General features: G+C 36.5%; 1 protein-coding gene across 7 annotated transcripts in view; it reads right to left on the reverse strand.

Moving 5' to 3' along the window:
- The window catches only part of FBXW11 (F-box and WD repeat domain containing 11), a 163022-nt gene that overhangs the window by 25492 nt on the left and 120675 nt on the right, over positions 1-16855 (reverse strand). For all 7 annotated transcript variants that reach the window (XM_058282295.1, XM_058282281.1, XM_071211041.1 and 4 more), the window contains 2 exons: positions 9736-9873; positions 5315-5433 (listed from right to left, as the gene is read on the reverse strand). In XM_058282295.1, coding sequence (XP_058138278.1) covers positions 5315-5433; positions 9736-9873 — 257 coding nt within the window. The remainder of the gene's footprint in view (positions 1-5314; positions 5434-9735; positions 9874-16855) is intronic.

Here is a 16855-nt window from a genome sequence, read left to right on the forward strand (position 1 = left end):
AGAATTGTAAGTTTGCAACCTAATAAATCCCAATTGTAAAAGCCAACCAATTTCTGGTATACACTGTCTTAGCAGCCTTTAGCAAACTAAAAGAGACACACAAAAAGTGCTCCTGAGAGGCCTAGAGATATCTGGGTACCATGGGTAAACCACACAGTCTCATGAAATCAATACCCTTGATTTTGGATGGTTGTACATCAACTATACAAAAAAGGAGGGTGCAGTAAAAGAAAAGAAAAAAAAGTAAAAATCAAAGACAAAATGGCTGATGTAAGTACTGACTTTACAATAACAATGAATGTTAATAGATTAAACTTCCCAATCAAAAGGCACAGGTTGCCAAAATGAATAAAAGAGAATGATCCAACTATATTTTGTTTATATGTTGAGACTCACCTTAGACTCAAAGACACAAATAGATTGAAAATGAAGGACAGAAAAAGATATTCCATGCAAATAGTAACCCAAAAAGAGTGGGGTAGCTATTCCAATTGCACAAACTAGACTAAGTCAAAAGCTGTTATAAGAGACAATGAAGGGCACTCTGAATTAATAAAAGGGGCAATCGACCAAAAAAGAATAACAATCATAAATATTTATGCATTTAACCGTGGTGCCCCAAAGTACTAGCAAAACTTAAGGAAGAAATAAGACACCTTTGCAATGAAAGTTGAAGGCTTCAATATACCACTTTCATCAATAGAGAAAATGTTGAGATGAAAGATCAATAAGGAAACTGAGAACTTGAATAATATAATAAATGAGCTAGACCTAACAGACATATATAGAACATAGCAGGATACACATTCTTTTCAAGTGTATGTCAATCATTCTCCAGGATAGACAATGTGTTGGGTCAAAGACGAATCTCAACAAATTTATAAAGTCTGAAATCATACAAAGTATCTTCTCTAACATAAAGGAATGAAGCTGGAAATCAATAACAGATGGAAATCAATAACAGGTAGAAATCAATAACAGGAAATCAATAACTAGAAAATATATGGAAGTTAAATAACACTCTCTTAAATAACCAGTGGGTCAAAGAAGAAATTACAAGGGAAATCTTGAGACAAATAAAAATGAGAACACAGCATACCAAAATTTACAGGATGAAGTAAAGGCAATGTTGAGAGGGAATTTCATAGCCCTAAATGCTTACATTAAAAAAGAAGAAATAGCTAAAATCAAAGACCTAAATGCACACCTGGAGGAACTACATAAGAAAAGCAAACTAATCCTAAAGCCAGTAGAAGTAAAGAAATAAGATTAGAGCAGAAATCAATGAAATTGAGAATTAAAATCATAAAATTAACAAAACCAAAAGTTGGTTCTTTGAAAAGATCAATACAATTGACAAACCTTTAGCTAGACTGGGGGAAAAAAGGAGGGGGGGAGGGATACAAATAAATAAAATCAGAAATGAGAGGGGGAATATTACAATTGATCTCACAGAAATAAAAAGGATCATAAGAAGATGCTATGAACAACTATATGACAACAATTAGACAACCTGGATGAAATGGGCAAATTCCTAGCAATACAGGAACAACCTAACTAAGTCTACAAGAAATAGAAGACCTCACAGACCAATTACAAGCAAAGAGATGTAATCAGTCATCAAAAACCTCCCAACAAAGAAGAGCCCAGGACCAGATGGCTTCACAGGTGAATTCTATGAATCATTCCAAAAAACTGAAGAGGAGGGAACACTACCTAATTCATTCTCTAAGGCCAACATCACCCTAACACCAAAGCCAGACAAAAGATACTACAACAAAAGAAAATTACAGACCAATTTCTCTCATGAATACTGATGTAAAAAATCTCAACAAAATACTAGCAAATCAAATCCAAGAGGATATCAAAAGAATCATAGGCCATTATCAAGGGATTTTATTCCAAGTATGTAAACATGGTTCAACAAAAGAAAATCAATTAATGTAATACTTCATATTGCCAAAACAAAGGGGAAAAAACCACATGACCATCTCAATTTACACAGAAAAGGGGTTGATACAAATGAGCACCCTTTCTTGATAAAAACACTTAGAAAAATAGAAAAAAACTTCCTCAACAAAATAAAGGGCATATATGAAAACCCACAGCTAAAATCATGCTCAACAGTGAAAGACTGAAAGCTTTCCCTCTAAGATCTAAAACAAGACAAAGATGCCCACTTGTCACTACTGCTAATCCACATTGTACTAGAAGTTCTAGCCAGAGCAATTAGGCAAGAAAAAGAAATAAAAGGCATCCAAATTGGAAGGGAAGAAGTAAAACAAACTATCTGCACGTGACATGATTCTATATAAAGAAAGTCCCAAAAAGTCAACACAAAACTACTACAGCTAATAAACTGATTCAGCAAAGTGGCAGGGTATGGTAGCAAGATCAATATGCAAAAATCAGTAGTGTTTTCATACACTAGTAACAAGCAAGTTGAGGAGGAAATCAAGGGGAAAATTCCATTTACAATTTTAACTAAAAGAATCAAATATCTAAGCATAAATTAAACCAAGGATATAAAGAACTTACACAGAGAAAACTACAAAACATTGCAAAAAGATATCAAAGAAGACCAAAATAAATGGAAGGACATTCATGTACACATACTGGAAGACTAAATATCATTAAGATGTCAATTCTACCCAAAATGATTTACAGATTCAATGCAATCCCCCCCAATATTCCAACAGTTTACTCTGCAGAAATGTAAAACCCATTATCAAATTTATTTGGAAGGATGCTGAACAGCCAAAAACATCTTGAAAAATTAGAACAAAGTTGGAAGAATCACACTTCTTGATTTTAAAACATATTACAAGCTACAGTGGTCAAAACAGCATGGTACTGGCACAAGGACAGACCTATCGTTCAATGGAATCAAACTGAGAGTTCAGAAATCGAACCTTATACCTATGGCCAACTGATTTTTGACAAGGCTACCAAGTCCACTCTACTGAGAAAGAACAGTTTCTTCAACAAACGGTGCTGGGAGAAATGGACATCCATATGCAAAGCAATGAAAGAGGACCCCTATCTCACACCATATACAAAAATGAACTCAAAATGGATCAAAGACCTAGAAGAAAATGTAGGAAAGCATCTTCAGGATCCTATGTTAGGCAATGGTTTCTTAGACTTTACACCCAAAGCACAAGCAATAAAAGAAAGACAAGTAAATGGGGCCTCCTCAAAATTAAAAACTTTTGTGCATCAAAGAACTTTGTCAGGAAAGTGAAAAGACAATGTTCTGAATGAGAGAAAATATTTGGAAGCCACATATCTTATGAGGGTTTAATATCCAGAATATAATAAAGAAATCCTACAATTCAATAATAAAAAGACAAACAACCAAATTAAAAGTGGGCAAAAGACTTGAATAGACATTTCTCCAAAGATGATATACAAATGGCCGATGCTCAACATCACTAGCTATTAGGAAAATGCAAATCAAAACCACAGTGTGATATCATTTCACACCTACTAGAATGGCTAGTAAAGATTTTTAAAAAGAAAATTACCAGTTGGGGACGATGTGAAGAAATAGGAACACTCATTCATTGCTGGTTGCAATGTAAAATGGTGCCGCTGCTGAGGAAGACAGTTTGGCAGTTCCTCAGGAAGCTAAATATAGAAGTACCACATGATGGGGTATTCCAGCTACTAGGTATCTACCCAGAATTGAAAGCAGGGACTCAAACAGATATTTGTATACCAATGTTAATGGCAACATTATTCAGAATTGCCAAAAAAAGGGGAAGCAACTCAGGGTCTTGTCAATCAATGAATGGATAAATAAAATATGGTATATACATACAATGGAATATTATTCAGCTGTAAGAAGGAATGAAGTCCTGACACATGCATACTGAGGACATTATGTTGAGTGAAATAAGCCAGACGCAAAACAACAAATATTGCATGATCTGACTGATATGAACTAATTATAATAAGCAAACTCATATAGTTAGAATCCAGAATATAGATTACAAGGGGATAGACTGAGGTAGAGAATGGGTAGCTAATGCTTAATTTATACAGAATTTCTATTTAGGTTGATTGCAAACGTTTGGAAATGGATGGTGGTGATGGCAACACATTATCGTGAGTATATTTCACATACGATGAATTATGTACGTGAATGTGGTTGAAAGGGGAAGTTTTGGATCATGCTTGTTACCAGACTGAAAGTTAGAAGATAAAACATGGGGCTGTATAAGGATGATGGACTGGGGTTAATAATACAAGAATGTTCTTTCCTGAATTATAACAATTTTGTTAACACTAATACAAGGTGTTACTAATAGGCTGGTATAAGGAGGGAAATCCACCTAATGCAAATTATGAACTACAGTTAATAGCACAATTTTAATATTCTTTCATCAACTGGAACAAAAGTACCACACTAATAACGCAAAGTATCAACAATAGGGATACGGTATGTGGGAATGGGAACACTGTATTTTTTACATGATTTTTCTGTACACCTACAACTTCTCTAAGTAAAAAATATAATTAATGATTTTTTAAAAGGAAATTAATGGAACTTAAGAAAAATTGCAATATAGAATGCAAGCTTTATATCAATGTTAAATTTCTTGAACTTGATAAATGCACTTTTAAACATAAGTGAATACCCTTGTTTGGAAGTAGTATGCATTCAAGAGTATAATGTGTGCAACCTACTCCCACATGTTCAGAAGATTGGATAGCTGCATGGACAGATGGATAGGGAGGGAGGAAAGAAGGACAGATGGACAAAGGTGGTAAAATGTTAAAATGGTAGGTCTGGGTATCTAGGGGAGTAGGGGTGTGCTGGATTTCTTTGTATGGGGTTTATATTATTATTATCATTATATAAGTATTTATAATTATATATATATTTTTTGAGGTACTGGAGCTGGGGATTGAACCCAGGACCTTGTATGTGGGAAGCCGGCACACAACGAATAAGCCACATTGGCTCCCCTGAGTTGGTGTTTTCATTTGTTTACCTGTTTTTTTGTTTTGTTTAGTTTTGTTTTTAGGAGGCACAGAAACCAAACCTGGGACCTCCTATGTGGGAAGTAGGTACTCAATCACTTGAGCCACATCTACTCACATATATTATTTTTTGCAACTGTCCTATAAATTTGAAATTATTTCAAAAATAAGAGGCTTAAAATAAAATACTAAAAATAAACATATGCAAAAAACAAAAACAAAAAACAACATATGCAAAGTATGTGTGTGCCTCTACCACAAGGGTATGAATCTGTCCCCTCAAGGAAGACACACAGGTTCAGATCAATGAAGCCAAACCACTCACCTCACTGTAGAGTCTGAAGAGCCAGTTACAATGACACGCTCGTCATACTGGAGGCAAAGGACAGAGCCTGTGTGTCCTGTTAACACTTTTAAACATTCCAAGCTGGTTTTATCCCAAATCTATTGAGACAAGATAACCAAAAACAGCAATTTAGTATAACACATTTTGGTAAACATTATTGTCTCATCTTATTTTCTGAATCCTAAAATAAAACACACCTCTATTAGAGTAAATCATTAAATATCAAACAGGTGGGAAATGACAAGAGGAAAAAGGGACAAATACTGAAACACCAGAACAGATCTGCTATTTTGTTTACTTTGTATCCTTAACTACTATACTCAATACAGCCTTATAGAGTAAACTCTCTAATAAGATCTGTAAAAAGAGCTGGCTTACCCTCTGGAAAACAATTTGACAATATCTATCAAGAGGCTTTAATAATTCTTACTTCTCAACCCATTATGTTTGTTTACAAAAATGAACACTGAGATGTTCATCATTACAGAAAAGTTTCAAAACAAACCATGAAGAGTTTTTAATGAGAAAAGTATACTGCTAACTTTCAGTGTTAAGCTTTAAAAACCCAGAATAAAAATTGACTATATAGTGACTGTGTGACTATGTTTATTTTTAAAAAAGAAAAAATTAAAGGAAATAAAATGTTAATAGTTATTTTTGTTCTTTGAATGATCTTTTTCCCCCTTCTTTTCATTTTTCCAGTGTTTTCCAAATTCTCAATATTGTCCATATACAATGGGGGATGGGAAGTGATTTTCTTTTCAAAGACTAGATTGTTAAAAAGAAACTCTATGGACCTGTTTCCTCACTAGTGAAATAAAACTAATTTGCAACAACACTAAAGTTTTCTGCAAATGACAAAGATATGACAAGTATGACAGACATTTCAATATCTTTTATAATAACAAGGTTTGCTTTAATTTCTGACCTAGTAGAGTCTGAGTTATTTCAAAAGAGTGATTAGAAATCAAGGACTAGTGGAGAAGAAGATGCAAAAGGATTCTAAACAGTGGACTTAAAAAACTCTGTAAAGTGCATTTCTGCTCTACTATTCCATGTCTCATAAATCAAATATAAGCCTAATTTAAACATGGGTGTGCCTCTATAAGTGAATCCTTTAGAAATACATCCAGTGTAAGCAAAACGCAGGGTCAGGCTATTCTTTGACAAGCTCATTATAAACCATTCTTGTCTCTTAAAGTAGAATTATTAAAATTAAACAATAACACATGTCACTCTTTCTAGGGTGTATCTGTGGCCAAAGATTAGGGCCATCAATAAATTATTACATAAAAATAGAGTTCTGTGGTCCAATAACTGTTTAGGAAGGTGGGAAATACTGCAGGCCTTATCACAGCCTTTATCTGCTACTGTACCTTGTATATTTCTAAGACGGAAATACAGCATACTGTGTTTTCTAAACTTCTTTGAAAGGACTTATTCATTGCCTAGAATGCCTATCAACATCCTTTAGATTCCCACCACCTTTTGGAAAACACTGCCATACATATAGGAAACCAACAAAATAGTTTCTTTATATTCTATAATTCATAGTACTCTTTGCCCTAGTTATCTAAATTACTGAAATCCCACTTAAATACATATATATAATTCTTTAACTAGCCAAAGGAAAACAATACAGAAAACACAGCCAAGATGGAGAAAGTCAACTACAGCCTATTATCTCCAGCTGATTACAATTAAAAACTGTAGACAAAATACAAAAAGTAGCCGAGGACTCTGAAAAGTAAAAACAAAACAGGTAGACTGTGGCAGGAAATCACAACTGGTAGAATGAACCCACATGGGGGTGAATTTACTGTTCTTTTTGTCGTCTTCTGTTTTCTTTCCTTTATAGCTTTGGCCCATTGGCAGACACCAATCAGGGGAGGCATGCAGTGGAGAAGCAACATGGTTAAATTCTGAAAGAAATCCCTCTTTCCGGAATGAAAGGGAAAAGGCACCCCTGGTGACAGGAGAATGCACAAGAACCTCATATGACTTTGACCCAAAAGCAGGCCTCAGGTAACTAAAATGCCAAGAGAACCCCTATTTTTCTGGCTAGAGAAAGAGGAAAAAAGGGTACTTATGGCCCAAAGAGACTTGGAGAAATCCCAAAGTAGAAAAATCCAGAAAAAAGGATCCCCTAATTCTGTATAAGAACCCACACAACATAGGTCTTGGGCTCACCACTGTGCTGCACAGGCACAGGACAGCCCAAACCAGCTCAGTCAAGGCTCAAAGAGAGAACTGTTATTAAAAATACTACTGATGTTGCAGACTAACCTCCGTGTTCTACAAGCCCAAAACAGACTCAAAGTAGCAAGGAAAGGCTTTGAAAAACAGAGGAGAAATTAGAAGCACACCCTGACCCCCTTCCCCGAAGCCAAGACAGAACATGTGTTCTGCACCTAGTTAAAATCAATGCTTGCTTAAAAACCTATTCATCCACATACATTCTCAGAGGATTATAACAGCACCCAGAGTCTCCACAACATAGCATCCACAATGTTCAAGATACAATCCAAAATCACCGAACATACCAAGAAGCAAAAAAAAAAAAAAAGGGATCAATCCCCGGAGAACAGACAAGATGCCAAACTGGAGATTACACAGATGATGACAAAATTAAAGAATTTCAAGTAACTATTTTAAGTAGGCTCCATGAGGTAAAGGTAAACACACATGTAGACAATACTGAAAGGGCTATTATTTGTGTAATTAGAGCTCCCAAAAAAGAGGAGAAAGAGATGGGTGCAAAAAATATATATTTAGAAAAAATCATGGCCAAAAACTTCCATTTGGTGAAAGACATAAATTTACAGATTTAAGAAACTCAGTGAAAGACTCCTTAGATATGATACCGAAAATGTGACCCATTAGAAGAAAAAGTTAGTCAAATGGACTTCATCAAAATGAAAATCTTCTACACTATGAAAGACATGATTAAGAAAATGAAAAGACAAGCCACAGATTAGAAGAAAATATCTGCAGAACAGATATCTGACAAAGAACGTATATCCAGAATATATAAAGAACTCTCAAAGCTAAATAATAACACAAACAACTCATTTCAAAAATAGTAAAAAGATGGGAACAGAAACCACACCAAAAAACTTACAAATAGCAAATAAACACATGAAAAGATGCTCAACAGGATCACTGGGAAGATACAAATATAAATCACGAGGTATCTCTACACACCTATCAGAATGTGTAATATTAAAAAAAAAACCCACTGATACTACCAAATGCTATCTAGGATACAGAAAAAAAGGAACTCATACAATGTAGATGGTAATGTAAAACAGTACAGTCACTTTGGAAAACAATATGGCAATTCTTTAACAGGTAGAACGTACACTTATTATCCCATTCCTAGGTTTTTACCCAAGTGAACTAAAAATTTAGGTTCCCGCAAAAACCTATATGCATGTTGATAGCAGCTTCATTCATAATTGTGGAAAACTGGAAACAACACAAATCTCCTTCAATGGGTAAACAGATAAGCACACTGTGGTACATACACAAAATGGAAAACTACTCAGCAATAAAAAGGAAACAACTCCTGCTAAACCCAACATGGGTGACTCTGAAATGTACTATGCTAAGAGTAAGATCTATTTATAGGACATTCTGGAAAAGGCAAAATTTTAGGAAAGAAAAAGATTAGTGGTTGCCAGGGCCTAGGGAGATGGAAGGGAGGAGTGGACTATAAAATGGCAGCATGAGGGACTCTGGGGTGATAATGGAGCTGTTCTCTAGCTTGATTGTTGTGACAATTATGCAACTTTTGTTTGTCTCAGAATTTCACAACAGAAAGAATTTTCCTGTATATAAATTATACCTCAAAATTTTTTTACAAAGTTAAAAAAAACCACAACGGTTTCTTAAACATGAGAAAATAAGCTACAATGTAAAATAAAACGAGTAAGATCAACCATCAAGCAGATTATTTCAATACAGTCAAATAATCCACAGTTTATGTTATTGAAAAGTGAATGAAAATAATATAGATTGCTCTATAATTCTTTTGTGTTATCCTCTGAGGCCACTGAGAAACCTTACATATAAGGTAAAGGCTTTGATTTACAAGCAAGCTAGCAACACTTTCACCAGCTAGCAAAGTAATCAAGAGCCCTGGAATATTTTCTATTTGCACCTAAATACAGAATACTGAGCATGCTTACAGGATGATAAGGAGTGAGACAATCCAGAGGTCTAGTGTTAGTTAAAAGGAAAAGATCTGGCTCCAGTTCTTTAGAACCACGCTAAAGAGCTGCCAAGATTGAGTGGTATGGATAAAAACCAATCTGGAGTAAATGGAGAGATTGTCATATCTGGTATCTAACACATAACCATGATTCTAAAAATAATACAAAGAAAATGCAGTCATTCACCTTAATAGAATTATCTCGTAGGCCACTGATAATTTTTTCATCATCATACTGTAAACAGTAGACACCTTTACTATTTTCAGAGCGGCACTGAATCCTCTGCAAGTTGTGTCGTCCACACCGCCAGTTAGATTCTATAGTCTAGGGGAAAAAGGAGACAACAGATGAGTTTTTGCGAATCAACTATTCTATTAGGCTCCAGACAGTAGCCTTGCTTCCAGAAACAGCATACCATTGATACCCTCATCTTGGTTTGCATAACTGTCTGTGGATAGGAATCACACTCTTTTCCAAGTAAGACATTAGTCCAACAATGTTTTTGCTCAAACTTTCCCTGCCTGTCTGGCAACCATCATAGGATTTCCAATGGGCTTTGGGTTGGGTTTGAGAAAAATGGCCCAGACAGAATTTAATATGTTTAAAGAATGCCATTTGCACCCAAAACATACAACTAAATAATATCTTGTTGGGTTGCTCTCTAATGCCAATTGCAATATTTGGCCAAAGACCACCACCATCATCAAGCATATACTGACATCCTATGCATCTATCCAAAGCACTGTCTTGATCATTAAGATACTGAGCAACTGCTTCATTTCCACCACTGTAAAAAGAATTTTATTTATCATTTTTAATCTCCTACCAGACTAGAAGTTCCTTCAGAATAAGAATGGTACATTTCAGCACTCAACTCTCATTCTTTTATCACTCATGCAACATGTACTGAGATGACATAGTATATTCCAGGTACTGACAATACAAAAAACTACAAGCAGCACACTGCATTCAAGGGAGGCACCACTCTTAATACGCAGGCACACAGATAACACTCTAAACCTAACTTTATTTGGTTAAATGATTCATATGATAACCTTGGGAGGATGTTTTCATTATTTCCTATTTAAAACCAAGGAAAGAGAGTTTAATTTTCTGAAGCCATAAAGCTAGTAATTGGATGAGGTAGAAATCAAACCCATTTCTTTCTGATTAAGAGCCCATGCTTTCTCTACTAAAATATGCAGTGCCTATAAAGATGTATGAGGCTGGAACAGAACAAAAAAAGATCAGTAGCTACTATACACTTATTGTTTATGTATGTTCACGTATGAATGATATACTTAAATAAAAAATATTTTTTAAAAAGAGAAAAAATAAAATAAAACAGAAAAAAAAAAAGATAAGTAACAATTTCAGATAAAATGTAAGTGCCAAATGAGTGAAAATATGTAAGTGCTGAAGGGCACAATAGAACAATACGGAATAGGATGCTGGGAAAATGTGAATAAGGAAACGGGTCATGTCCAGAGCACTAGAAGACCTAAACTCTGGTAATAGATAAGAGGGATTTTTCAGGATCAAAAGATATGTTCCTACTAGGGTCTAAAATCCTGATCCTTGAAATCAGGGAACAATAAAAGACTAGAATAACTGGTCACTCTTTAGTTCAGGAAATAGTTTTGAAAGATTATCTCTGAGTAGTTTCTGGTTTATTTGCTTTGTTGAAAAAAAGAACATAAATCTCATCTTTATTCACAATAAGCCTTTAGTTAACAGCTCTGTTGACATCTAACAGTATTTTCTCTTATTTTGAAAGCAGTATGCTTCTGTTGTTCAAAAATGTTAAAATTTACTGTCTGCTATATGCCAGGTACTATGCTAGCATAACATTGTACTATGTGTTTTACACAGTTGAAACATTTAATTTCATCATCACAACTCTGAAGCTGGAGTTAATGTTCTCAATTTTCAGAAAAACAAATGGAGGGTTGGAGATATATACTAAAAAAGTGAATGTTCCATCAATTTGTGGCTCCAGTACTTAGTGTAGGATCCTGGAAATATAAACCCTGCCCTCCCAGAGTGCCTACAAACAGACTTGAGAAAGGACAGGATAGCATATTTCCAACACCCCAGGTATGCAAGGAGGTGCCATGGAGAAGCCAGGAGCAAGGAAATGTTCATCTGCCCATCTGCTACCAAGTCAGGATTTCCTAGCCAGCTTCATCACTCCAGTGACTGTGTAAAATGTCAGACATATAAACTCACATTTTAGAACCAAAAACATGAATTCACTCCACGTCTGCTACCTCTGCTAAGGCAGACAACATATCTGTCTGTATAAGCAACTTTTTAAAAAGTGATCCAGAATATAAAGAATTTCTTACACTGAACTCAATGCTTGGAATAATTTACAGAAATAATTTATTTTTAGATAGTGACTGAGCCACCTCAGCATGCTAAGCATACCAGGAAAATGCTGACTTAGGAGGCAAATGTACTGGTAACAAGTTTTATTCGTGGCCAGTGACTCTTGGCAGTGGCTACCAATGTTCAAGCTACATCCTCTGGGGCCCCAGAGAGTTGCTACAAAATTTATGTCTCCACAGGTACCCAGAATTTTGCAAAGATGATACACAACATGTCTTAATCTCTCTATATACATACCAGGTGTCTTTTTTAAAATTCATATGGCTGTTCTTAGGTTTAAAACATATACAATTGCCTTAAAACTGAATCAGTAATAAGCTTTGTTACTCTGTATGTTTCAATAAATAGAAGAACAACATTTACTATCACATGGGAGTTTATAAAAAAAAATTTTTATTTAAAAAGAAAGGCAGGGGCGAATCCCCATACTATAAGGATTTTCTATATGCTATTCCACAACTCTAAAATGTCTTCTAGAACTGGGTGACCCTAAAATCCTGAAACTACAGCAGAGAGGATAACAGGAAAGGGGAGCCGGGGAGAGACAGCACTATTAGTTTGTGATGATTCCTACGATGATCTATGGACAGAGAACCACCTGACATGAAGGGCTGGGCACACCCTCCATCCCAGACCTTCAAACAAGAGTTAGAGAACGGAATCTCTCAGGAGCCCTGATAGACAAAAGAATACCATTCTCTGTCAAATGGAAATTAGCAGGCAACGGCTTACAAAGTTCCTAATTTCCTAAAATACATTTCTGACACCTAAAAGAAAAAGTTTGCTAAATTATTCTTAATGGGTATTTTAGGAGGCCCCACTTAGGTCTGTTTTTAAAATTATTAGGTCCCTGAGCCCAAAGGCAGGCATAGCTTACTTTGAAATGCCACAAACGTGACACTGAACCAGATTAGGACATCCATCACTCATTTTGCTGCGCACAAACCCTATGTAATTCCTGAGACTTCAATCTTCTCAGTCTCCCAGGCCACCCAACAAGAGAAAGCAGCATTTCCTGCTGACTAGGATTGCCCAAAAAGGGATTCCCACCGTGTTTGAAGACCTCACCCCTTAGCTGAATGCTTATACACTAGGTCCTTTCAAGAAAAACTCAACCTCTAAAAATGGGTGGCAACCCAGTGTGGTAGGAAGTACCTAGGTCAATTGAGCAGCTCTGGCAAATGACTTAAGACCATCTGAGCTGCAGTTTCCTTCTCTGTACAAATAGGAATAATAATTCTCTCCCCATTTGAAACACTAAAAGGATCAAATAGGATTACACATGTAAAGTGCTTGTCATAGTGCCATAAATAGAAGTTATGCTCTTCCTTGTTTGTTGAGAACATTAACCAAAAATACTGGGCTGTGCCAAATTAAAAACACAAAAATACAAACAAACAAACAACAACAAAAATTCATCCCACAAAATTGCCAGGAATTGTAGTCTCAGTCTAGGCTGGTATTTAATGCTGATAGCCTGAGCCCACCCTAACTATTCTCAGGAAGGGACTCAGCCTTCAAATGGAATTCAACTATTATCTTAACTTCAGCAGTAGGAATACAGGCCTCACATAGGTGCCCCTCTTTATGTGGACACCTGCCATTTCATGTGGACATCATGTGGTGTGGCTACCGTAGAGGAATATTCAATGTTTTTGAGAACTTGTAAAATCCCCTTACCCTGCGCAAATTTTCAAAATACTGGGAAGGTAGCCATGACACACAGAGTATACAGCGGTATTTAAATTTGCAATAGAGTGAAAACAGATGTCTGAGTATGGAGGAATAACATTATTTTTAGAAGCCTAAACACAACTGGGTGGGTGGGCAAGTTTCAGCATTTTCTGGTCACTACAATGTTAATATCAAGTTTGCAAACCACAAAAAAAGTTCCCTACTTTCCCTGAATATAATGTGGCTTATTAAAAGGTGCGATACAACACACCATCATTTAACCAGTGGTCTGTTCCAAGGACAGCATTTCAAAGGCTTAAATCCAGTGAACCAAAGAGGAAAAAGGCAAATTACATGAAGGAGTTTGCTGCTACTCTAAAATGGCAAAAGAGAAGAATCAAGTTTGGAACATCAAGACTCTGACTGGGGAAGTGGACTTGGCCCAATGGATAGGGCATCCTCCTACCATATGAGAGGTCTGTGGTTCAAACCCTGGGCCTCCTTGACCCATGTGGAGCTGGCCCACGCGCAGTGCTGATGCACGCAAGGAGTGCCCTGCCTCGCAGGGGTGTCCCCAGCATAGGGGAGCCCCATGCACAAGGAGCACACCCCATAAGGAGAGCTGCCCAGCGCGAAAGAAAGTGCAGCCTGCCCAGGAATGGTGCCGCACACACGGAGAGCTGACACAGCAAGATGAAGCAACAAAAAGAAACACAGATTCCCAGGGCCACTGATAAGGATAGAAGCAGTTACAGAAGAACACACAGCGAATGGACACAAAGAACAGACAACTGGCAGGGGTGGAGGGAAGGGGAGAGAAATAAATGAAAAATAAATCTTAAAAAAAAAAAAAAAAGACTGACTGTTAAGCCTATTATGACAACTCCTATTTGTCTGTTAAGGGACACTGGGAACATGATAGAGTGAAAAATCGGAATTTGGAGTGAGAATGAGAATCTCAGTTTTGGCGATTTGAGGATTAAATTAAATCACTGGAGCAGAGAACCAAGCTTAAGCCCACCAATAATAATAGTAGTAACAACAGCAATGACAGGAACCACAGCAGCAGCAGCCAAGTACCTAGACGGCAAAGGAGAATACGGCTGCTTCTTTTAAGAATGTCCCTCAGGTATGTTTTTTCTCAATTCAGAGCCTCTGTAAGTGTGGCAAGAACACCCATGAGAGAGGAATCTTTGCAGAAAGCTCAGAATTCTTATTCTCGCTAGACTTCATTTCTCACATCCTCATTCCCTAAATAAGCAGAGTTGGCTGCACTAAGCCAGGTACTCTACTTTCCCTTAAAAGCTAGCTAGTTCCTGGTGGGTCGATGTGGAAAGGCAAGTTCAGGGATGAACACATCCACTCAGCCTGTCAGAGTCAAATCTGGGAATGGATGGATCACAGCAGCCAGCACATGAGCCAGAGCTGTCAAGGTACAGCAATAAGGGAAGAAAGAATAAGGTGCTATAAACTGGCAACCTGGCGAAGCATTAGGGAAGAAACATGGACACTGCAGGTGTGTATGGGCAAACTGAGGAGGAGGGACACAAATATCCACTTGGCATTCACTGTATAACCTACCTTTTGGCAATGTGCTTAAAGCCCTTTAGAGCACTACTTTTCCCATAAATGGACTGAAACAAGGCCAACTAATCCTAACTCAACTCAAACGTTTTTTTTCAACAGTCAGGGTCACTGAGTATTTTTACACAACTGGAGAAAGATGAGGCTTGAGATGTCTATAGGCATAAAGCAACATATCTCTTTCTCCCTCAATTCTTGCATTTTCTACTTTAAAAATGACAAACAACAATTGTAAGCCTAGAATTAGACAGACTTCAATTAAATCACATCTCTTCTATTGGGGTTAATAATACAAATGTAAGAACACTCTTCTTTTACAATGCGTTAAGAATATGATGCTACATGGGAAAACTACAATGTAACTTATAGATGACAGTTAACAGTAATATTGTAATATTTTTGCAGCAATGGCAAAGAAGATATATCAATTCTAAGGAACAACAATAGGGAGGTATAAGGAGGTACAGGATTTTTCCTTTTGGAGTAATGAAAACGTTCTAAAATTGACTGAGTTGACTAGTAACAGCACAACTCTGTGATGAATATGAGCACTACTGAGTATACACTTTGAATGGATTGTACAAAGCATGGGTCTGCATGACACAGGAAATCTTGTGGTGGAAGATGGACTGTGGTTAACACAACAAATATGAGAACATTCTCGCATGAACTGTAACAAATTTATAATACTAATAACAGGGTGTTAATAATCAGGTGGGTAGGGGGAAAAATACACCAAATGTTAAGGTATAGACTCCGGTTAGTAATATTTTGACGATGCTCTTTCACGGTTTGTAAGAAAATATTTCACAACAATTCAAGGTGGTGGTGGTGGGGCAATGTTACGAGTGCCCTGTATGAAGATATGCATGTTTCTTTTGTAAGTTCACAATTTTTACCATACACTTATTGTTTATGTATATTCACATATGAAGGATAGACTTCAATAATGTATTTTTTTCTTTTGCATTACCAGTGCTGGGGATTGAAGCCAGTGCTCAACAACTGAGTCACATCAGCTCCCCTGAGTTGTTGTTGTTTTTTTTTTCATTTGTGTGCTTGTTTGTTTTTGCTTTTTTTAGGAGGCACCAAGGACCTAACTCAGGACCTCCCACATGGGAAGCATGCACTCAACTACTTGAGCCATGTACACTCCCAAAAAATATATATATATATAAAACCCATCTCTTTTACCTATGTGGCAAGTTCTAAAACCTCTCAGTCTCAGTTTCAACCTATTACAGGATGGCAATAAAAATATGTATCTTGTGTAAGAATTAAATGCAATGATTTATATAAATCACCAACATTAAGGCATGGTATAATGCAGGGATTCAAAAACGGGTACTTCTAACTATAATATTTTGCTTATGAAAGTTCCATACCAGCCTTATGGGCTAGAGCCAAGTCCATGAGTCTCAGTCTCGTTTTCTTTTTTTTAATCCATGGATCACTGAAAACTCTATGTGTGTAACTACTCTGGACAGAAGAAAACATACTCCCAGTACAGAGGTAAAGAGCTCTGCTATTCTGATGAAGTACCAGTGACATATATTACCAAAAAAAAGTCTGATTAACTCAGAAGAGTATAAGGTTCATCACAGACTCCATCACTCACTAGCTGTGTGATCTTGGGCAAGCCACTTAACCTTTTTGA

This window comes from Dasypus novemcinctus, chromosome 2 (assembly GCF_030445035.2).
Source record: "Dasypus novemcinctus isolate mDasNov1 chromosome 2, mDasNov1.1.hap2, whole genome shotgun sequence".
NCBI classification, from domain to species: Eukaryota; Metazoa; Chordata; class Mammalia; order Cingulata; family Dasypodidae; genus Dasypus; species Dasypus novemcinctus.